We start from the raw sequence: 24,491 nt of genomic DNA on the forward strand, positions 1-24,491 counted from the left end.
AGTTCAAGAATACTAAATAGAGATACATGCACCAAGACACACCATAATTAAACTAACAAAGACCAAGATAAAGGATATTAGAATGGCAAAATACTTATAGCTAGCTAATGAGAAAGGTATGAACACTCTATCCTGCCCAACTTGTGCTCAGATTTGAAGGAAGGATAAAGATATTCTCATAAAAAGAAGAGTTGAAAGAATCAATTACAACCTAAAACTAGCTCTACAAGAAGTTGTAAAGGGTCTCTTTTAGAACTACGATATTTAGCCATTTTAACTCTTATACCACTCCATGAAGCAGGCCAAAATGTTGCCTGTAGGAGGAACTCATGCTAGCATAGAAGTTTTTGATCCTAACCTGAACCACCATCTTTCATTTTACTTACTCTTTCCTTTAGGATAGACTGAGTTCCCTATGTCTTTGTTTTCATAACAGGCTGTATCTAGTACCATCATAACACTTTTTACTTTCACCTGAAATTACTTGTGTACATCTCACTGGAGTTATACTTTATGGATGACAAAGATTTTCTTGCTCTTTTTTAATTTTTATTTATTTCCTTTTGTTGCCCTTGTTGTTTTTATTGTTTTAGTTATTATTAATGTTGTTATTGATGTTGTCATTGTTGGATGGTACAGAGCGAAATGGAGAGAGGAGGAGAAAATAGAGAGGGGGAGAGAAGGATAGACACCTACAGACCTGCTACACCACTTGTGAAGCGACCCCCCTGCAGGTAGGGAGCTGGGGGCTCGAACCGGGATCCTTATGCCGGTCCTTGTGCTTTGCATCACCTGTGCTTAACCTGCTGTGCTATCCCCCAACTCCCAGATTCTCTTGCTCTTAAGTGTATCCTCAATAACAGGCAAAATTCTATGTATAAGAAAATAATGCAAATTAAATATCTTAGTGGTTGATAAATGAATGAAAAATATTTTTGAAAACCATCACCTCAGAAAGCTTACTACAGAGATGCTATGGGACAACATGGTATAAGGATAATGAGAAATTTAAATGATAAAGTGAAAATAATGAGTCTCAAATCAATGAAGTTTACAGTCAACAATATTTATACACCTTTCCCATATTTGGGAACTACTCTCTTCCCAGATCCATCTTTCTGGTCCTTTTTTCCAGCCATGATATAATCTCCCTAGACAATAATTAGGATCCACCTGCATATCAGATTTCAGGCTCAGGGAAAAAAAAAAAAAAGAAACTAGTATAGTCGCAGGCCCTTTGGAATATAACTAAAACATGCCTACTAGCTATCTACAGAACAAAGACCCCCCCCTTATCTGCACTACAACAGCCTTTAGTTTCAGATGGATCATTAAATTATAAAGCAATGACATGCTTTTCTTTTTCTTTCTTTCTATTAAACTTGATAGAACAGAGAGAAATTGAGAGGAGAGGGGTGATAGAGAGGAAGAGTGAAAGATAGACACTTGTAGACCTACTTCATAGCTTCTGAGGCACCCTACTGCAGGTGGGAGTGGGGGCTCAAACCCAGTTCCTATGCTAATAGCATGTGTACCTAACCAGGTGTGCCAGTGCCAGGCCCCTGTTGTTAAAATTCTTTGGCTCTATCTGGCGGGGCTAGCTTCACGGGCGGGTAACAGAGACACGGAGACAATGGCTGGGCAGGGAAGCTGTATTTCTTTATTCAGGAACAACGATTCATAAACTAAACCAAACTAATCACCAAACAGAACTCGGCTGTCTCTTTGCTGCGGCGCAAGCACTCTCTCTTACTCTGCAACTCTGGAACTCAGGAACTCTCGAACTCAGGAACCCTCTCTCTCTGGAACTCTGAAACTCTTTAACTGTGGAACTCTCTCTTACTCTGTAACTCAGGAACTCAGGAACCCTCTCTAACTCTCCAACTCTGAAACTCTGGCACTCTCTCCTACTCTGCAACTCTGCAACTCTCGAACTCAGGAACCCTCTCCAACTCTCGAACTCTGGCACTCTCTCCTACTCTGTTACTCTGGCGGGGTTCCTTGGGGCGGGGCCAAGTGGGCCCGAAATTAGCAGGCCTGATCTAATTCTCTTGGCAGGGGAGAACTAGAACCCAATGTAAAGCATACAACAGGCCCCCAGCGTTGACATTCTTTATAATGTAAATGAAGGTGTAAAGTCATTGAGAAAGATTATATATAAAGTGAAAGTTAAAACAAAATTCCTTATCAGAGTTTTAATGTAGTCACAATTATTTCTGCCAATAAATATTTTTAATGCATAAAATAATCTCTGAAAAAGGAACAAATCTCAACATCTCTTAGATGTGCAAATAAATAGATTATACTCTGGTAATAAGTGGTTTTATCCGAGGAAGGCTAAATTTCAGAATGTCAGGGCTTGGGGAGAAAAATCTGATCTTGAGTTTCTTGTGAGCCTTACCTTTGACATTCATTCTTTTGGCTTTGTTGATGAAATTGAACCTACATCAAAAGATAATGAACCACTTTTGCTGGATTCCTGCTGTGTCTGAGATCCACTATAAAAGAGCTCTGAGAAAGTGATTTTCTGAGCATTGCTATGAAGGCACATGGGGACATTTATTAAGGTCAAATACAGAAAGAACTCTATCTCCACTGAATTCATGGCATTTGAGACATCACATTAAATTTTTTAAGGGTACTTTTCTGCTTACCTTGCTGTACAAAGGATCCATACACAAACCACATGGAGTTGTAGAGAGTAGTAGAAGTCATTGATCCCATTTGTAACCGTGGAGGATTAAGCCAATTCAAGAGGTATACCAGTAGACCCACCAGCAGGACTGTGCCAGCAATGCAAGCCCATAAAGAGAGGTCAAATGGTGCAAGACAAGCAAACATATCCACTGTTTTTTCAGCCCTCCGAAGTAGGACCCCCACTGAGTAGTCCATGTAACGTGTAGTGAAATCCACCACATTCTCCCGATCTGGAGTGATGGTTAAGGCAGAAATCCCGATGTCAGCTCGCTGAGAAATTGAAAGAGAAAGGAATACATTAACAACACACACACACACACACACACACACAAAATCAATTTTATTTATGACACTCCAGCTTGCCTTGAAGAGAAATTACAGATGTCTCAAACAACATCTTAAGTCTTTTGATATGAACTGAAAAAGCACTGTAGAGACTTCCTGGAGAAGAGCTATCTATGTAGTTTGCATTTCCTCCTGTAATTTTGTCCCACCAGAGCCAGACAAATTACCTTGTTCATGTTAACAGTGCATGGAAAATCAGGGAAGAATATTTCAGGCACAAATAACACCTAAAGTAGATTGTCTTATTTCCTTGGGCCATTTCATTAAAGGCATGATGAATTAGCACAGCAGCCAAGGTAAAACTTCTCAGGAATTCTTACCAGAAAAATGTTCCCAAGACACTCAATAGGTTCTTAACATATAAAATATTAGAGGGGTGTAGATGGGGGTGAGGGCAGTCAGTGGTGCACTGGGTTAAGCACACATAGTATACTAAGCGCAAGGGTCCACGCAAGGATGCTAGTTCAAGCCCCTGGGTCCCCACCTGTAGGGTGGTTGCTTCACAGGTGATGAAGCAGGTCTATGTAGGTATCTATCATTCTCTCCTTTTCTATCTCCTCTCCTCTCTCAATCTCTCTGTCCTATCAAAAAAAAATTAAAAATAGAAAATATGGCTACAGGAGCAGTGGATTTGTAGAGCAGACACCAAGCTCCAGCAATAACCCTGGAAGCAAAAAATAAACAAGTAAAACAAAATAAAATAAATAAATTAGGTGATTTATTTTTTAAATGTCTCAACGCAGTGCTTTTACAGTGGTTTAGATTGCTCTACAACACCTGTATATTACTGGGACTTTAATATATCTGAGTGTGTAAGAGGTTTTATAGAACTAAGATATGATGTCATAGGTGCAGATCTTACTGTGATTTTAGTGTGTAAACCTTAGAAACATTTTTATGAGCAATTACAGGTTAAGGAGACATAAATCACCTTGAAATAATAACCTTTCTTTTCACTGAATCTTTTTAGTCTCAATAGCACGCTAAACTATCACACATGCTATCTTATTTATTTAAAGCTTATAGCAGAATTGTAGGAAGTGCACAGGACATTGATAATTTAATTTCTACGATATAAGGATACTTACTGAAATATTTTAAAGGTGTTATCTTATTAATGAATGATCGATCTGTGGCTGTGAATACAACTATGAGGAGCTCCTCACAGACAAATAGAAACAGTAGTACAATGCTGGCTATTTTCAGTATCTTTTTCCTGATTTTGTGAAAAAAAAATGAACTTTGTTTTGTCACTTTGGGAAAACAGAACAAAAAGTCATAGAAATAACACACTGTTTCAGAGAGTATCTCACTGGGTAAGGCAGTCCAGGTTCAAGTTCAGCACCACACTGAATACTACAGCAATGGAGGGTAGGACTGTCTCCCTCTGACTATTTGAAAAAGTCATTCCAGAGTAGTAATATTGTGAATAAGAGGAGCTCCTGTGATAGCAAGACAGAACCCCTAAAAGATAGCTAACCAAGTCACACAGTTTTCATCTGAAGTCATAACGGCTTTGAAAACATTCTATTTAAATGTAAGTATTGTATGTGTTTGTACAATGTGTTAAATATTTTTCATTCAATAAATGGAAGTGATTTCCCTCTATTTCATAGATGAAGATGTTATAACTTGAATAGTTTAAGGACCTCATCCAGTTTTTATAGTTAATTAATCAGAATCTTACGTAAAATGATACTTACATAATTAAAAGCACCGAATGATTGTTATAATTATGTGTAATGTATGCGTTATATATTTTCAAAACCAAGGTTCTCTACAAAAACCACAAAGAGTTGTGAAAGGGTAGCAGAAGTCACTGATTCCACTGATTACATCTGTCTTTTGAAGAGACTAAGCCAATTCAATATAACTTTATACTTAAAATACTGAAAATTAACTATAGAACCAGATCTAAAGTTATGATTTTCTCACACCAAAGCCTGTGCTCAATCTATTTTATTATATTGGAAGAAATCATAAAACTATTTTTTCCTATAAATGACTGAAATTGGGAGTCGGTAGTAGCGCAGTGGGTTAAGCGCTTGTGGTACAAAGCTCAAGGACCGGCATAAGAATCCTGGTTCGAGTCCCTGGCTCCCCACCTGTAAGAGGGTCACTTCACAGGTGGTGAAGCAGGTTTGCAGGTGACTATCTTTCTCTCCCCCTCTGTTTTCCCCTCCTCTCTCCATTTGTCTCTGTCCTATCTAACAACGATAACATCAATAACAGTAACAATAACTACAACAAAAATGAAAAACAACAAGGGCAACAAAAGGGAAAATAAATTTTAAGAAAGACTGAAATTTTAAAAATCATATTATTTCCCGTGTAACAAAGCTACATTAATGTATGTACTATGGGTTTCAACTTATTAACTAAGAGGTATAAAACTTAGTAACACAATTTATGAAAATCCACTTCCAGGAAAATGATTGTTATTGCTTTCAAGTTCACATATTTATTCACTTATGAGAAATATTTATTTATTTATTTTTATGATAGGACACAGAGAAATTGACAGGAGAATGGGAGGTACAAGGAAGGAGAGAGAGATATGCCTGCAGCACTGCTTTGTTACTCATGAAACTTCCCTTGTAAGTGGAGAATAGGGGTTTGAATCTGGATCCTTGTGGATGGTAACATGTGAATTCAACCAGGTGTGCTACTGCCCAGCCCATAGTATATTTTTTTTTTAATAAAGAAATAGTATTAACTGCTTTTTTGTAGATTTAAAATCTAACCTGAAAACTTAGTTCTCCATAACCATATGTTCTATACTTCAGTTTATCTATTTCTGTAATGAATGTGTTTGTGTGGTATAATAATTGTGAGCTGATTGAATCCAAGTAGTGAGGGAAAAAAACTTGTCAAGATTTAAGGAGATGTTCAGTAGGTGTACTGACATTCTTCAGGATGTTAATCAGTATGAAAAAATAATTTCCTAGTTGGTACACCAATGACTCAAAATGTTTTATGGCTTGATGAAATTGATAAAAATAACACAATTTTTCTTATCATGTCTATATAAAGAGAAATTAATCACAAAATATAAATTGGAAAAATTTCAAACACATGGAGACTAACAATTTGATTCTTAAAAGTCACTGAGGAAATTACAACACAGATTAGCAAAAATTGGGTACAGATTACAAGACAAGTTATGAGAATCTGGAGGAGAAAGCAAAAGCAGTACTAGACGGGAATGAATAGCAAGGCAGGATTACAGCAAGAAACAAAATAAATAAATTGATTACCTTACTCTTATACCTAATAGACCACTGGAAAGATCAATAAGTAAGGTAAAAATAGAAAGAAAATAACAAAAATCAATCCAGATATAGAAAACCAAAAAGGCAATACAAAATATCACTCAAATTAAAAAAATAAGCAAGACTGATAAACCTCTACATAGCTCACAAAAGTAAAGGACTCTGGGGCAGGATGGGGGGGAAGGAGCTTTGGGGTCCTGATGCATGATGTTGTGAAAGGATCTACCTAGGTTGTGGGTGAGAGTGTCATGCAGACACTTGTCACAGGGAGATAAGAATTTGTACTCATGTATACTGCAAAGCATTAACCCCTCACAAAATGATAAAAAAAAAAAAACTTTAATAAGTAGAAAGTCAGGTACTACAGAAATACAGAAAACCATGAGATTACTATGAATAACTATATGTCAATACATTTACTAATCTAGAAAAATGAATATAATTTGAGAAAAACAGAATCCACAACAAACAAATCTTGGAAGAAATGGAAAAGTTAAGTACAGTCATCACAAATATGGAAATTAAGCAGTAACTGCCCCCCCCCAAACAAAAGAGTCACTGGTGAATTCTATCAACACTTCAAACAACTAGCTTATTCTCTTTTTCTTTAAAAAATGAAGAATGGGGGTACACTTCCAATTATTTCTTCATTTTATTAAGGGGTTAAGAGTTTACAGTATAGTTGTTGATACATGAATACAATTTCTCATCTCCCTGTGAAAGTTGTTTGCAAAACATTCCAATTATTGTTTGAGGCCCTTACAATTATACCATCACACAGACAAGGATCTCTCTGATACAAAATTAAAGACCAATATCTTTGATAAAGATTAAAGCAAAAATTCTTAGCAAAAAACTCATTAGCAAAAAACTCATTAGCAAATCAAATTCCAAAGTACATTAAAATATTAATGAAATATGTGTGTATATTAAAAATGTATATGCTACGATCAAATGGGTCTTATCCTTCTATGTAAGAATGGCTCAGTATAAGCAAATAAATTAACACAATGTACTTCATCAGCTAAAGACAAAGAAATATGATCATATCAGTGGACACAGAGAAAGCATATAACATGATTAAGTACCTATTTATTACAAAACTTTTATTTTTTTGTTGCCACCAAGGTTATTTCTGAGGGAGGCTTGGTGGCAGCACTATGAATCTACTATTCTCAGTGGAAAATTTTTCCTGTTTTTTTTCTTTCTATATTATTTGACAGGACAGAGAGGAATTAAGAGAAGAGGGGACGATAGAGAGAAAAAGAGACACCTGTAGACCTGCTTCACCACCTGTGAAACTTCTTCCTTACATGTGGGGTAGGCTTGAACCCAGGTCCTTGTGCATGTTAATGTGTGTACTCTTTTTTTTTTAAAAATGTAATATTTATTTATTCCCTTTTTTATGCTCATTGTTTTATTGTTGTAGTTATTATTATTGTTGTTGTATAGGACAGAGAGAAATGGAAAGAGGAAGGGAAGACAGAGAGGGAGAGAGAAAGATTGACACCTGCATACCTGCTTCACCACCTGTGAAGCGACTCCCCTGCAGTTGGGGAGCTGGGGGCTGGAACTGGGATCCTTATGCTGGTCTGTGCCATGTGTGCTTAACCTACTGTGCTACCGCCCAACTCCCATAATGTGTGTATTCTAGTGGGATATGGATCTGACATAAGTTTGAGCCCTGACACTATCTGGGAGTGCAACTTCACTATATTGTGTCTCTCATTCTATGTGACGTAAACAAAAGAAAACAGAAATAAAAGCTGCTTCAGGACTTATGAAATTATGCATGCATGAGGCCGTGATGGAGCAGTTAGCTTGATTTTTTTCCTCTAATAAAATTAAAGAGTAGATTATTAATCAGATGTGTTGCAGGTAGCAATAGCTATTCATGCTTTTTTGATAGCAAGGCTGTTCATGAGAAGATGGGACTCTTATTACACACCTGTTTTTTGAGTGCAATAAGTGTCCTTTTCTTATTACACACCTGTATTCTGAGTGCAATAAGTGTCCTTTTACAAAACTAAACTATAGGAATGAAACTTGTATGATAAGAGAGCAAAAGATCCTTCTAGGCCATTAAAACACCCCATCTAGAGTGTTACTTGGGAAAAAGCAGATAAGGAAGATAGATCAAAGGAGGAAGAAAAGAAGGGTAAGAAGTACAAGGGAGGGGAGTATTTTTCAGTCTTACATTTTCAATGAAAATAGGACATTTTTGAATTATGAACTTGAAGGTTAGGATTATCTATGTTATGTGAATTATAATATTATCTTATGTTAAACTTGAGGTTAAACCCTTTTCTAAGAATATTTTTAGGGCCAACAAGAAAGTTCATCTAGGAGGGGGGCTGCTTTCCCATGTGAGTAACCCAGGTTCAAATCTGACTTCCTGCACATGCGGGGGAGTTTCAGTGCAATTGTTCCTCTTTCTTCCCACCTTTTTCTCTCCCTCTCCCTCTCCTTTCTCTTTGTTTCTCTCTCCCTCTCTCTGTACAATCTGAAAAATGTTGATTTGGAGTGGTGAACCCTAGGGATGGCAAGAAAATAATGAAATATTACCAAGCCAAGAGACCTCATCATTAATTCTGAAGCCAATTGTCAGCTTTTATAATCACCAACATGTTCTTTGTCCTCTCCATATCTTTGTGCAATATTTGAATCTATACCCGTCATCCATCATATCAACTTTTCCTTATTGCTTTGAGTCACTGCAGAGTTTGCTGAAGCATCAGTAAAATATTGATGACAAGTTTATGGGGTTCAAAGCATTGCAACAAGTCTCTCAAGTTCTATCCACTTCGATGCTAGTTCATTGGTTAACACTCTAGATGGGGTGTTTTAATGGCCTAGAAGGATCTTTTGCTCTCCTATAATGCAACAAGTTTCCTTCCTATAGTTTTTAAGTGCTTTGTAAAAGGATACTTATTGCACTCAGAATAGGGATGTAATAAGATTCCCATCTTCTCATGAACAGCCTTGCTATCAAATGAGCATGAATGGCTTTTGCTACCTGCAACACATCTGATTAATAATCAATTCTTTAATATATTTTTATATTTATTTCCCCTTTTGTTGCCCTTGTTGTTTTTTATTGTTGTTGTAGTTATTATTGTTGTTGTTATAGATGTCGTCGCTATTGGATAGGGCAGAGAGAAATGGAGAGAGATGGGGAAGACAAAGATAAACACCTGTAAACCTGCTTCTTACGCCAGTCCTTGTGCTTCACACCATATGCTCTTAACCTGCTGGGCTACTGTCCGACCCCCCGACAAAGTACTGATTTACTTATGTCATAAAGCAACTAATAATCCAGTGAAAACTGAAGATATTTTGCTGCTGCCATTGCCACCACTACTTGGATTTTAAATAATATTTACCATGTGGTAGTTGCTTTTCACTGCTGAATTAGATTTACCTTCTCCAACACCTTATAAGGTAAGCACTATGATTATCTACACTGAAGAGATAAGAAAGCAAAAGCACAAACAGATTAACTAAATTGCTTATGGCCACTAACCCAACCTGGTAGTTTAACTACAGGGTCAGTCTAATCATCCTCTCTCTTCCTATCCTATCTATCTATCTATCTATCTATCTATCTATCTATCTATCTATCTATCTATCTATCTATCTACCTACCTACCTACCTACCTATCTATCTATCTATCTATCTATCTATCTAACAATCATCTATTTATCTTTCTTTCTATACAACACATACAGACTTTACAGAAACAAACACAATATATATACATGTTCATACACATATACATATATATATATATTAACACCTTGAAAATAGGTTGCATACAGCATTCTACTTTATTCTTTATACTTGTAGTCCACATCAGAGTGTTATAGCCTGTTCCAATACTAACATCCTAATTCTACCTAGGACATTGTCCTATGCCAGTTACTGTGTCTCTTTAGTCTCCTTTACACTTGAACAGCATTGAAATGGCTGTTCTCTAAGGAACTGGCCAAGTTCACCAGTTACACATTGCAATCCTGCCCTTCTTTGTGGGATAGTTTCTTGAAACTTTTCTTGGCAATTACTTTCTCTCTATTTTCTACTTGATTGGATTAGCTTGTGGCTTGGAACTTTGCATTAGGAAAATGGAGAATTAATTTGTTAGAGCTGCTATTTTTCAAATATTTACCTCTTTAGGTTTTATGGATAAGATTTTAATACCCTGATTTTAAGATATTTTTTGAATTGATTTAATAATGATCAACAAGATTGAAGGATAAGAAGGGTACAATTTCACATAATCCCCATTACCAGAGTTCCATATCCTGTCCCCTCCATTGGAAGGTTCCCTATTGTTTTATCCCTCTGGGAGTATGGACCCAGGGTCATTATGGGGTGCAGGAGGTTAGAGGTCTGGCTTCTGTAAATGCTTCTCTGCTGAACATGGTATAGAACAATTATGACAAGATACAAATCTTCTAAGTTTCTACCAGTGTTTCATTAGAAGTTAGTCTCATTCTTCTCTGTATTGTGAGGTCTTGATGTTAAATTCAATTAAAGTTCTTTTTATTAATTAATTTATTTATAAAATGGAAATATTGACAATACTATAGGATTAGAGGGGTACATTCCCAAGAATTTTTAAGTGTATATGTTATATACAGGAAAACATTGCTTTAAACAGTATAGTGTAGGCAGAAAAAAATGAAGTCCTAGTTCTTCTTAAACAAAATATCAATTATTCAGGACATGGTTTTATTATGTCATCTTGCTTCAAGTTACAGGTTCTAAGAATCTATTTTATAACATTAAATGAGAACTTACTAAACATACAAGAGAGGCTTTTATTGACATGGTGATTCAGGTGTGAATTTGGCTTATTCTGCTGTGTTTTTCTAGGTGGCACAGCTATGATCTTTTACAAAATTTATTTAATCAGCACTTTATGAGTGAACATGGCTTCACAAATGCACTCCATCACCAAGCTGCTTCCTTTGCCCAAGTTTCAACTTTATCCCTACTTTTTCTGAGAGAAATAAAACAAACACACAGCAATACGTGAACATAAATTTAGCTCCCAAAGTGTCATAAGTGGTATAAGGACTCAAAGAAGTGTTATAGAGTTCAAGTAGCAAGTTATCAATCAAAAATTTATATATATAGTTGTCGACATCATGGCCTATTCTTTTCTACAGTTGTTACACTTCCAAATTAGGGAAATGAATGGGAACTTTGTGGGATCACTAGATAAAACTAGAGTTCCTATGAGTATGCTCTTTTGAAATTTACCAATTTCTAATCTGTGAAAGCTCCCTTCTCTGATTTAAAGTTTAATCTTTCTCTATTATTGTATTGACTTGATATCTAAAAAGAGGAGGCAGATTCCTGTGTTTTCTTAAGCATTGTAAAGGAAGTTTAAAACCTTTTAAAATTTCCCTAAAGAATAATGTGAAAAATCCTCTGTCTAGTAGAAAATAAAAAGAAAAATCTTTTCGTTCAAACATAAGATGTTAGTGAAAATTGGTGTCAAGTTCTTATAAAGACAAATATTTCCCAAGATTTATCTATTCAAATTTGGAAAAGAAATGTTTTAACTTTCATTTCTAGTGAAGGGTGTTGAATTTTTTCAGATAAGCTAAAATATATGGATTCATTTTAACTCAATTGGTATGGTAGGTTAATGTAAAAATAAAACAGAACAGAAAAGGCACTATATGCTGCAATATTGACTTCCATATTTTCTAACTCTGAACATGGAAAAGCAGAACTAAAATGAAAAATAAATATATTTAAGTATTAAAAATAAAAATAACACACTATTACATTCTGGTCTTTAGATATGAGTTTTCAAATTATATAAAAGCAAGCCTATACTCTTCTTACAAGTAAAAAATATGTTCAAAGTAGTACTATATTAAAAGCTACTATAAATGTGATGAGGTTGATAAAGCTTACTATGTTGGGAATTGGACTTATATTTCCTTACTACTTTGTTTTCTTTCTCACATAAGTTCCAACTTGTGGTTTAAGATGACTGAGCTCCAGTCCATTAACATTCCAGTGAAGAAGAATGAGAAAGGGGGTTTCCGGAAGATGGCGGACTGAGAAGCTGCTAGTGGCTTGAGCTCTGATCACATCTTCTGGAAACGGTAGGATTTTCTGCCTTTAGTAGGCCAATCAATAAGGGGTCCTAGCGGTTACACCAAGGAGGTGACTATAACTTAATTTGGGTTAAGAATTAGAGTAGAGGTGGCGTGGACTAGCGGGTGGGCTGCTCCAGACTTCCCAGGCGGCAGCAGGCAAGGCGGGTGCACCGGGCACTGTCCTCGGCCCGGGAAGGCGGCTCCTCCGCCGGTTGCAGAGCGCTGCTGGGCGGCCGGCAGAGGACCGGGAGGGAGCACTATAGCTCGGGGGCTTTATCTTGGGAGTCTCCGGGGACCACCACGACCCTGAGGGCAGATCCAAGGACATCCTTGAGTACAGCTCTCATTGGATCAAAAGGTCTTGGAGCTAGTTTTAATTTTTGAGAAATCCTTTTAAAAAGCTTGGGGGGGGGGGTTCCCAGAAGATGGTGGACTGAGAAACTGCTAGTGGCTGAGCTCTGACCACATCTCCTGGAAACGGTAGGATTTTCTGCGTTTAGCAGGCCAACCAATAAGGGGTCCTAGCGGTGACACCAAGGAGGTGACTGTACCTTAATTTGGGTTAAGAATTAGAGGGGAAAAAAGGGGGAAAATTTTTTTCTTCCTTTTAATTTTGAAGCATACCTCCTTCCTGCCCCCCGCCACCCCCATAACCAGTCCCTGGGGACCAGCTCCTAGCAGGGGAGGGGAGCTCCTTTTCTTTACCAAATTCCTGTCCCACCAGGGAGTATGATTAATTCTAAGTCTATACCCTTCTGAAACCTCTGGCCTTTTTTCTTTCTAAGTAGCCTCACCCTGCATAGCTAATTAAATAATTAAAAATAAATACAAAAAAAACCCTTTCCTTTCACTGCCCTTTTGTGACTGTTCTTTTTCTTATCTTTTTCTTTTTTTCTCTCTCTCTTTCTTATTATTTTTCTTTTTCTCATTCTTGTCATCCCTTCTTCCTTAATCCTACAGCTTCTAAAGTCACAGCCCCCAGCCCCCACACCACAGTGTGATTTTTTGAATTCACTGATACACATTTGGGAATTTCCTTTCACTGCTCTTTAATTACAGCTCTTTTTCTTATCTTTTACCTTTTCTCTCTCTTCTCTCTCTCTCTCTCTCTTTTTTTAATTTTGTCATACACTTCTTCCTTCTTCTTTGCCTTTCTGAAATTGCGAATTATTTTGGGGAAGAAATCTGACTCAGAGTGGACTCTCTATGTGTGTATCTCTGCTCTAGTTCCCTTTCCCATCTTGTTACCCCTAGAATATACAGTGGATAGTAGATTTGCATAACTGTCTATTCTTGCTATCCTTTCTTTCTTTTCTCTTTCTTCACTGGGATTTGGTTACTATTTTTTCACCAACTGGAGAAATTGTTTGGCTAACTGGTAATGATTAAACTACTTCAATACTTGCTTCAGTTGCTACTGTAATTCCTGAGGTTGGTGAATGCAATTGTCATAAAGGTATTTAGTACAGTGTTACTTGTACTCAAGACACAACAACTGAGGAACAACAGAGCATAAAAAAATAAAAAAGAAACACATAAATCAAAAAAATAGGGAGATCAAAAACAAATAAAACTGCTACTCCAATGAATGAAGACAAGAGCCCAGAAGAAACTACAAATCAGCCAGAAGTAACCATAGATAAGAAAAGTATGCAAGCAATAATAAACTTATTAATCACAGAAATGAAAACAACATTGGAGGCAAGGAATGGCAGTATTAGGGAAACAACAGTTGAGACCCCCAAGGAAAACCTGCTTATCTTGAGGCAATTAGAGAACTGAAAGCTGAAATAGCTGTAATGAAGAAAGAAGCTGAGGCAAGGGAAAGCAGACTAACAGAAGCAGAAAACAGAATTAGTCAGACAGAGGATGAGTTAGAGAAAACACAGAAAGAGGTGAAAGAACTTAAAAAGAGATTGAGAGACACTGAAAACAACAACAAAGACATATGGGATGATCTCAAAAGAAGTAACATTCGTATAATTGGCCTGCCAGAGGAAGAAAGAGAGGAAGGGGAAGCAAACATTCTAGAGGAAATAATACAAGAAAACTTCCCAGACCTGAATAACAGAAAGGATATCAAGGTTCAAGAGGCCCAGAGAGTTCCAAACAGAATCAACCCAGACCTGAAGACACCAAGACACATCATAGTCACAATGAGAAGAAGTAAGGATAAAGAAAGGATCCTAAAGGCTGCAAGAGAGAAACAAAAGTCACATACAAGGGAAAACCCATAAGATTATCTACAGACTTCTCCACTCAAACTCTAAAAGCCAGAAGGGAGTGGCAAGATATCTATCGAGACATGAATGAAAAAGGGTTTCAACCAAGGATAATATATCCTGCTAGACTTTCATTCAAACTAGATAGAGGGATCAAAACCTTCTTAGATAAACAACAGTTAAAGGAGGCAACCATCACCAAGCCAGCCCTGAAAGAGGCTGAAAATGAAGACAAAACTTATCAAAATATTTGGGACACAGCTAAAGCAGTACTGAGAGGGAAACTTATAGCCATACAATCACATATTAAACACCAAGAAGAAGCTCAAATGAATGACCTTACTGCACACCCCACGGACTTAGAGGAAGAGGAACAAAGGAACCCTAAAGCAATCAGAAGTGTTGTTAAAATTCGGAGGCTCCAGCTGGCTGGGCTAGCTTCACGGGCTAGTAACAGAGATGACCAGAGACATACTGCTGGGCAGGGAAGCTGTATTTCTTTATTCAGGAACAACGATTCATAAACTAAGACAAATTAATCTCCAAACAGAACTCTGCTGCCTCTTTCCCCCGCAGCGGCACCAAGCACTCTCGAACTCTGCAACTCTGGAACTCTCTCGGGGTTCCTTGGGGTGGGCACAAGCGGGCCCACGAAAACGAGCAGGACTGAACCAATTTTCTTGGCGGGGGAGAGCTAGAACCCAATGTAAAGCATACAACAATTCCCCCTTTTCTTTTTAACTAAATGACTACAGTATCAAGGGTGTGGGGTGAACAGAAACCTATATCGTACAGGCATTTTTAAAAAAAGAAACTGGCACAAACATGGAGAAATATGTAAGCAAGTAACAAGAACCAGTATGCTGCCAAAGGAAGGCATGAGGGGGCCATTATTTTGCCTCTGTGGGCAAAACTTTATCAGCTTAAAAAAAAACATTTCTTGCCTCTGGGGGGCGTACTTGTCTCAACAGACATTTGTATGGGGGCAGGGAACGGCCTAGAGTCCCAAAGGCAGCTGGCTACAATTTACTTACTATGAAACAAAACTTGTTATTAGCATAACCACAGCACAACCTAAAATTTCTAATAGAGAAGGAATTTGAGACTTTTACATATCAAAACGTCTTTTTAACCTTTTGTTACACCCATTCAAGATGGAGACACACCCTAGGTGTGCGCAGGAAAGGAAACCTCAGGCATGAGAATAATTAGCATAGCCATTGTGCGATCTACCATTTCTAATAGAGAAGGTAATGGAGAGTTTTACATATCAACAAGTCTATTTAACCTTTTGTTATACCCATTCAAGATGGAGACACACCGTAGGTGTGCGCAGGTCTTTAGACCAACTTAGTTAAAATATATTGTTAACTAATATTTACCTCAGACTTTAAATGTAAGTTAATTTTATCTTTATGAGAATTACATTGAAAACCTTTTTCATTTAACTTTGACTAGTAAGAATTTAGCCTTAAAGTTACCGTTTACCAAACTTTAAACATACACATAAACATGGTCATTAATGCACAAGGAGAGAAACCTTTGTTACGAAGACATGTCATTTTAAACACGAATTTAGATGTGTACTGTCTTAGTTGTCCATTGGTGGTCTCTTGGCCAGCTTCACTTCTAGGAATTGCAGGTTGCGATCTCTGTACAAATTTCTGAGTACTCCAGCTTGTCTGTCTTCAGACCAGACTGGCAGCTGGAGATCTCGGCCAGTGTGTCCAGTTTCGGCAGGGAGCCCGGGGATCCGGGAGGTCCGGGATCGTTCCAGAATTCATAGCACGAGGGCAGGCGGGCCAGCCTTGTAGAAGGCGCGGGCCAAGGTGCCCAGGGATGGCGGCCATAATAGGCCGCCACGGCCCTGCCCCTGTCATATCTGCTGCCCTGCTCGCAGTGGCTGAGCAGCATAGAGGGATCACGCGTCCAGTGTCCTGCGTCACGCGGTGGAGAGCCGATTCCTGTGGGCTGGCCTTGGGCTCCTGCGTGTTGGCATCAGGCTCCTGTATGTTGGCATCGGGCTCTAGCGTGTTAGCATCGGGCACCTGCGTGTTGGCGTCGGCCTCCTGCGGGCTGCAGGGCTGCGGGGCTGCGGGCATGGTGCGGGGTTGTCTGGACGCAGATGGGTGACTGGCTGTTCCACCAGGTGGAAAAGGCAGCTCTCCACCTCACCTCTTGCCTGCTGACTCTTCCTGACTACTCTGGCTGTTCTGAGTGCGCCTGAGCGCGTGGAAACCACAGAGTGGTCCAGAGATAAATGTTCCAGAAACAGCAAAACAGTCTCGTGAAGAAAGAGCAGAGGCCTTTGGAGATCTCTTCACAAGCAGAGAAGGCCATAGTACATAGGTAGCCAAATTGTCTTCACTTATCTGAGAGATGCACAGGTCAGCTCCACATGGGTGCCATTTGTTGTTGAAATTAGGAGGCTCTAGCTGGCCAGGCTAGCTTCGCGGGCGGGTAACAGAGATGACCAGAGAAATACGGCTGAGCAGGGAATCTGTATTTCTTTATTCAGGAACAACGATTCATAAACTAAGACAAACTGATCACCAAACAGAACTCTGCTGCCTCTTTCCCCCATGGTGGCACCAAGCACTCTCGAACTCTGCAACTCTGGAACTCTCTCAGGGTTCCTTGGGAGGGGGGACAAGCGGGCCCACGAAAACTAGCAGGACTGAACCAATTTTCTTGGCAGGGGGGAGAGCTAGAACCCAATGTAAAGCATACAACACAGAAGGACAGAAATCACTAAAGTGACAGCAGAAATAAACAACATTGAAAATAAAAGAACCATACAAAAGATCAATGAAGCAAAATGTTGGTTCTTTGAAAGATTAAACAAAATTGACAAACCCCTAGCCAGACTCACCAAATAAAAAAGAAAGAAGACTCAAATTAATAGAATAGTAAACAATAGAGGAGATATCACATCTGACACCACAGAAATCCAGAGAATCGTGCGAAACTTCTATAAAGAACTATATGCCACCAAGCTAGAGAATCTTGAAGAAATGGAACAATTCCTAGAAACATATGCCCTCCCAAAACTGAACCAAAAAGAACTACAAAATATAAATGCACCAATCACAGACAAAAAATTGAAACCATTATTAAGAATCTCCCCAACAACAAAAGTCCTGGACCAGATGGCTTCACAAATGAATTCTACAAAAATTTCAGGAAACAGTTAATATCCATACTTCTTAAGGTAGTCCATAAGATTGAAGAAACAGGAATACTCCTTTCCACCTTCTATGAAGCCAACATCACCCTGATACAAAAAGCTGATAGGGACAGAACAAAAAAGGAAAACTACAGACCAATATCTCTGATGAACATAGATGCTAAAATATTAAACAAGATCTTGGCCAACCGGATACAGCAACATATTTAAAAGATTGTTCATCAGAACCAAGTGCGATTCATCCCAGGAATGCAAGGCTGGTTCAACATCCATAAGTCAATCAATGTCATTCACCACATCAATAAAAGCAAAGCCAAAAACCACATGATTATCTCAGTAGATGCAGAGAAAGCCTTTGACAAAATCCAACACCCACTCATGCTCAAAACTCTACAAAAAATGGGAATAGATGGGAAATTCCTCAAGATAGTGGAGTCTATATATAGCAAACCTACAGCCAACATCATACTCAATGGACAGAAGCTGAAAACATTCCCCCTCAGATCGGGGACTAGACAGGGCTAACCACTGTCACCGTTACTCTTCAACATAGTATTGGAAGTTCTTGCCATAGCAATCAGGCAAGAGAAAGAAATCAAAGGAATACAGATTGTAAGGGAAGAATTCAAGCTCTCACTATTTGCAGATGATATGATAGTATACATAGAAAGACCTAAAGAATCCAGCAGAAAATTACTGGAAGTTATTACTCAATATAGCAAGGTATCAGGCTACAAAATCAATGTACAAAAATCAGTAGCATTTCTTTATGCAAACACTAAATAAGAAGAAGATGTCATCCAGAAATTACACCCATTTACTGTTTCAGCAAAATCAATCAAATACCTAGGAATAATGTTGACCAAAGAAGTGAAAGACTTGTATGCTGAAAACTATGAGTCGCTACTCAAGGAAATAGAAACTGATACCAAGAAATGGAAAGATATCCCATGCGCATGGATTGGAAGAATAAATATCATCAAAATGAATATTCTCCCCAGAGCCATATACAAATTTAATGCAATACCCATCAAAGTTCCACCAAGCTTCTTTAAGAGAATAGAACAAACACTACAATCATTTATCTGGAACCAGAAAACACCTAGAATTGCCAAAACCATCTTGAGGAAAAGAAAGAGAAATGGAGGCATCACACTCCCAGACCTTAAACTATATTATAAAGCCATCATCATCAAAACAGCATGTTACTGGAACAAAAATAGGGACACAGACCAGTGGAACAGAATTGAAAGCACAGAAATAAATCCCAACATCTATGGGCATCTAATCTTTGATAAGGGGCCCAAAGGATTAAATGGAAAAAGGAGACTCTCTTCAATAAATGGTCCTGTGAAAACTGGGTTGTAACATGCAGAAGAATGAAATTGAACCACTTTATCTCACCAGAAACAAAAATCAACTCCAAATGGATCAAAGACCTAGATGTCAGACCAGAAACAATCAAATACTTAGAGGAAAACATTGGTAAAACACTTTCCCACCTACACCTCAAGGACATCTTTGATGAATCAAACCCAATTGCAAGGAAGACTAAAGCAGAAACAAACCAATGGGACTACATCAAATTGAAAAGCTTCTGCATATCCAAAGAAACTACCAAACAAACAGAGAGACCCCTCACAGAATGGGAGAAGATCTTCACATGCCATACATCAGACAAGAAAGTAATCACCAAAATATATAAAGAGCTCAGAAAACTTAGCACCAAAAAAGCAAATGACCCCATCCAAAAATGGGTAGAGGATATGAACAAAAAATTCACTCCAGAGGAGATCCAAAAGGCTAACAAACATATGAAAAACTGCTCTCGGTCACTGATTGTCAGAGAAATGCAAATTAAGACAACACTAAGATACCCCCTCACTCCTGTAAGAATGGCATACATCAATATGGACAGCAGCAACAAATGCTAGAGAGGATGTGGGGACAGAGGAACCCTTTTGCATTGCTGGTGGGAATGTAAATTGGTACAGCCTCTGTGGAGAGCAGTCTGGAAAACTCTCACAAGGCTAGACATGGACCTTCCATATGATCCAGTAATTCCTATCCTGGGCTTATACCCCAAGGACTCCATAACACCCAACCAAAAAGAGGTGTGTACTCCTATGTTCATAGCAGCACAATTCGTAATAGCTAAAACCTGGAAGCAACCCAGGTGCCCAAAAACAGATGAGTGGCTGAGAAAGCTTGGTATATATACACAATGGAATACTATGCAGCTTTCAAGAACAATGAACCCACCTTCTCTGACCCATCTTGGACAGAGCTAGAAGGAATTATGTTAAGTGAACTAAGTCAGAAAGATAAAGATGAGTATGGGATGATCCCACTCATCAACAGAAGTTGAGTACGAACATCTGAAAGGGAAACTAAAAGCAGGACCTGATCAAATTGTAAGTAGGGCACCAAAGTAAAAACCCTGTGGTGAGGGGTAGACATGCAGCTTCCTGGGCCAGTGGGGGGTGGGAGTGGGTGGGAGGGATGGGTCACAGTCTTTTGGTGATGGGAATGGTGTTTATGTACACTCCTAGCAAAATGTATACATATAAATCACTAGTTAATTAATATGAGAGGGGGAAAATCAATTGTATGTCTCGAAGTTTTTCAAAACACAAACTGCATCTTTTTAATATATAGGCTGTGTATTTGATATGCGGACTCTCTCAAAAGCCTAGACCAAGTAGATTAGAAGCATCCAATAGCACAGCTATATACAAGATACTCAGACTGTGTCCAGAGACTTCACGTGTGGAATGACAACCCTTCAGCTTCATTACTCGGGTGAGACCTTTCCTTTTATAGTACACTCTAATTTCATCTCAGGTGGTTCACTTTCTAACAAAGTTCCATAACCTAGATATACACCAGTTTCTGTAAGAGAGAGCTTATATTCACACGTATCCATAAACTACTGCAAAATATATACCTGAAAGCAGAAGTACACTAGAGTTTGCAGTGAGTACCTCCCTAACACTTCCTCTCCACTATTCCAAGCTTTGGGTGCATGATTGCTCAACAATTTGTTTGGCTTCGTATGTTAACTCTCTTTTCAATCACCAGGTTCCAGATGCCACCAGGATGCTGGCCAGGCTTCCCTGGATTGAAGACCCCACCAATGTGTCCTGGAGCTCAGCTTCCCCAGAGACACTCTCTACTAGGGAAAGAGAGAGGCAGACTGGGAGTATGGACCAACCAGTCAACACCCATGTTCAGCGGGGAAGCAATTACAGAAGCCAGACCTTCTACCTTCTGCAACCCTCAATTACCCTGGGTCCATGCTCCCAGAGGGATAGAGAATGGGAAAGCTATCAGGTGAGGTGTTGGGTTATGGAGATTGGGTGGTGGGAATTATGTGGAGTTGTACCCCTCCTACCTTATGGTTTTGTTAATTAATCCTTTCTTAAATAAATAAAAAAAGAAAAAAAAGAAAAAGTAAAAGAAAAAGAATAAAATAAAGAAAAAAATAAGAATGAGAAAAAGTAGATTAAGAGCAAAAATCTTAAGAACATCTATATGCCACCAAGCTAGAAAATCTGGAAGAAATGCAAGTATTCCTAGGAACATATACCATTCCAAAAGTGAAACAGGAAGAACTGTAAAACCTAAATGGACCAGTCACAGATGAAGAAATCTAAACAGTTATTAAGAATCATATCAACAACAAAAATCCAGTAACTATGAGCTAGGAAAGGTCTCACTAGCATAATGAAGCTGGAGGGTTGAAATTCCAGGACTGATGATCCTTAATTCCATTATGGGCGGTGCACTTACTAACAGCCTCAGAACTGGGGCCAGGCGGTGGCGCAGCTGATTGAGTGCACCCATCACAAAGCCTTAGAACCTAAATATAGACCAGGGCCCATGATATAGGGCTTATGCACACATGTATCCACAAGTTGGGGGGAAATATATACCTTAAAGAAATTGCACACAATAGTTTGCAGTGAGTCAACAAATGCAGCAAGCAAGTAGAAAGACCTAAAAAAGACACCATAAAGTACCTAATCAAATAATTTATACTTAGACCTAGATACCCTCCTCACCTACTTTCTATTTCACTTCCCTCAATCACTCCAAAGCTAACCTTGTCAGACAAAGTAAGGACTACAAAATCTGAATAAAGGCAAGAGACTGGAATACTTTAATGATGGCTCTCTGTTCTCTTTCAGGCTACCTCATCTCCTGGGGCCCTCATCAGGGAATCCTGGGATTACCACACAGACATGATGGACCTAGACCTCTAACAGATCCCCTCTTAACTGCCACTGGTCATCTTCATCAGGAACAGCAAAATGGACCTTTTTGTGGGTCCCTACAGGACCTTGCCCTCAATGTGGGCCAACAATGGTAGAGGATGTCCCATTCTCTGAAGGGATGGTGGGCAACATATTCTATATACTACCCAAGGAAGATGGGTCCTGAAATTAATGCAGCCTGGAATGTTCCTAGCCATGACCACAGAATGTGAGCTTACACCTACAGGGATGTAGAGGTTACATAGGCTTCTGTGCTGAATATGGGCCCCAGATCAAATTGATGGGATTTAGAGTTAACAATGTCAGTATACTTTTCCCATAGTTGGGAGCTACTCTCTACCCTGATACAGCCTTCTAGTCCTTTCTCCAACTATGACACCATCTTCCCAGACAATACATTGGGTCCACCTGCATGTTAGCTGTCAGACTCAGGCAAAAACTAGTAAAATCATGACCCTCTTGGAATATACCTACAAATAGACCTACTAGCTTTTTCCAAAACAGAAACCCCTCAATCTTCATCTGCAATATTCTTGCCTTTAGGTTCCTGATTATTTAACAATTTGTTCTACTTTTTCTATCTCAAATCTTGTTCAGCCGTCATGTTCCAGATGATACCATGATGCCAAGCTGACTTCCCTGGGCAGACGATCCCACCAATTTGTCCTGTAACCCCACCTCCCCAGAGCCCTGCCCCACTAGGGAAAGAGAGAGTCAGGCTGGGAGTATGGATCAACCTGCCAATACACACAGTCAGCAGAGAAGCAGTTACATAAGCCAGACCTTCCACTTTCTGTACCTCATAATGATTCTGGGTCCATACTTCCCAAGGGATAAAGAATAGGAAAATTTTCAAGGGAGGGGATGGGATACGAAGTTCTGGTGGTGGGAATTGTGTGGAAATGTATCCCTCTTATCCTATGGTCTTGTAAATATTTCCATTTTATGAATAAAAATTTAAAAAATGAACAAGACCCTTCTCTTGAAGTAATATTCCAGGAAAGCCACATGACACTGGCATTGAACATTTGTTGGTGAACACTTGGTCACATGACCATGCTAGTTGAGGAAATCAGGCAGGAAATGGAAAGTGTGGGCAGACTGTATCTGCTTACAGTTACAGAAACATATGAATAAGAATGAAGAGAACAGAGTACTGAACTTGCGGAACGCCAGCCTGAAGCTTCCAGGGTTAATCCAGGTGAGGTGGAGCCACTACGGTCCTGATTTCATGGATCCCCAGACTGACAAGGACTATCACTGCAAGCCCTTGGCTGAACTGAATGAGGAAGAGAAGTATGAATGAAAGCTAAAGAAAACTTAGCTTTTCAAGGCTGCCCCAGCGACAAAAATAAGTTCTGTGTTTAAAGACCCTGTGATCAGTAAATTCACAAATATGATAATGAAAGGAGGAAACAAAATACTGGCCAGATCCCTCATGACACAGACTCTGGAAGCTGTGAAAAGGAAGCAGTTTTAGAAGTACCATACTGCTTCTGCAGAAGCACAGGCATCCACTGAATGCAACCCCTACACCATCTTCCACCAAGCACTGAAAAACTGTGAACCTGTGATTGGGCTGGTATCCATTCTCAAGGGTGCCCATTTCTACCAGGTTCCTGTGCCACTAGCAGAGCAACACCGTCGCTTCCTGGCTATGAAGTGGATGATTACTGATTGCAGAAAGAAGAAGAACCGGAGGATGCTACTGCCAGAGAAGTTGTCACATGAGCTGATAGAAGCTTTTCACAACCAAGGTCCCGTGATCAAGAAGAAGCACAAGATGCACAAGATGACTGAGGCCAACCGAGAGCTGGCCCACTACTGTTGGTGGTAGAGGCTCTAGAAGGAGCCTAGGAACCTCTCTTTCAAGAAACAAAGTGAGCCACTGCAGACCAGAAAAAAATGTGGGTCCACGATGCAGCTCTGATTTAAGGGCAGGCAGCCCAGACATGAATGGAACAGCATGTTTACTGGTAGTTAGCTCTTCCTTTGGGGGTTAGGCCACCCCTCCACCCCCCACAAAAAGGCAATGTATTGACTGGGATTTCCCCCCAGGAAATTGAGCATTCATTTAGCTTTCTCTTCCTTCACGTCAGAGACCTGAATGACATGAACGTTTTAATATCAGGAAAGGTTTATTAAAAATCTCAGCCTGGATGGGGAAAAAAAGAAGAATGAAGAGAACAGTTGTATCATGAAGATTAGTCAATTTTGCCACATTTCCCCACATTGTCTCAGGATTCATAACAGTCCTAAAGTCTGTTTTCTATGTTTTCACACACATGTGCATGTGCACACAACTCATTCTTCCAAAATTATATCATATTTCATGATATAATAGCACAATACATATAAAGCATGGTATATT

General features: G+C 39.0%; 1 protein-coding gene across 1 annotated transcript in view; it reads right to left on the bottom strand.

The window, feature by feature from the left end:
• GRID2 (glutamate ionotropic receptor delta type subunit 2) overlaps positions 1-24,491 on the bottom strand; it is a 1,638,698-nt gene that overhangs the window by 310,255 nt on the left and 1,303,952 nt on the right. The window contains exon 12 of the mRNA XM_060188447.1: positions 2,655-2,967. Within this exon, the coding sequence (XP_060044430.1) occupies positions 2,655-2,967 (313 nt within the window). The remainder of the gene's footprint in view (positions 1-2,654; positions 2,968-24,491) is intronic.

Source organism: Erinaceus europaeus, chromosome 3 (genome assembly GCF_950295315.1).
Source record: "Erinaceus europaeus chromosome 3, mEriEur2.1, whole genome shotgun sequence".
Taxonomy (NCBI): domain Eukaryota; kingdom Metazoa; phylum Chordata; class Mammalia; order Eulipotyphla; family Erinaceidae; genus Erinaceus; species Erinaceus europaeus.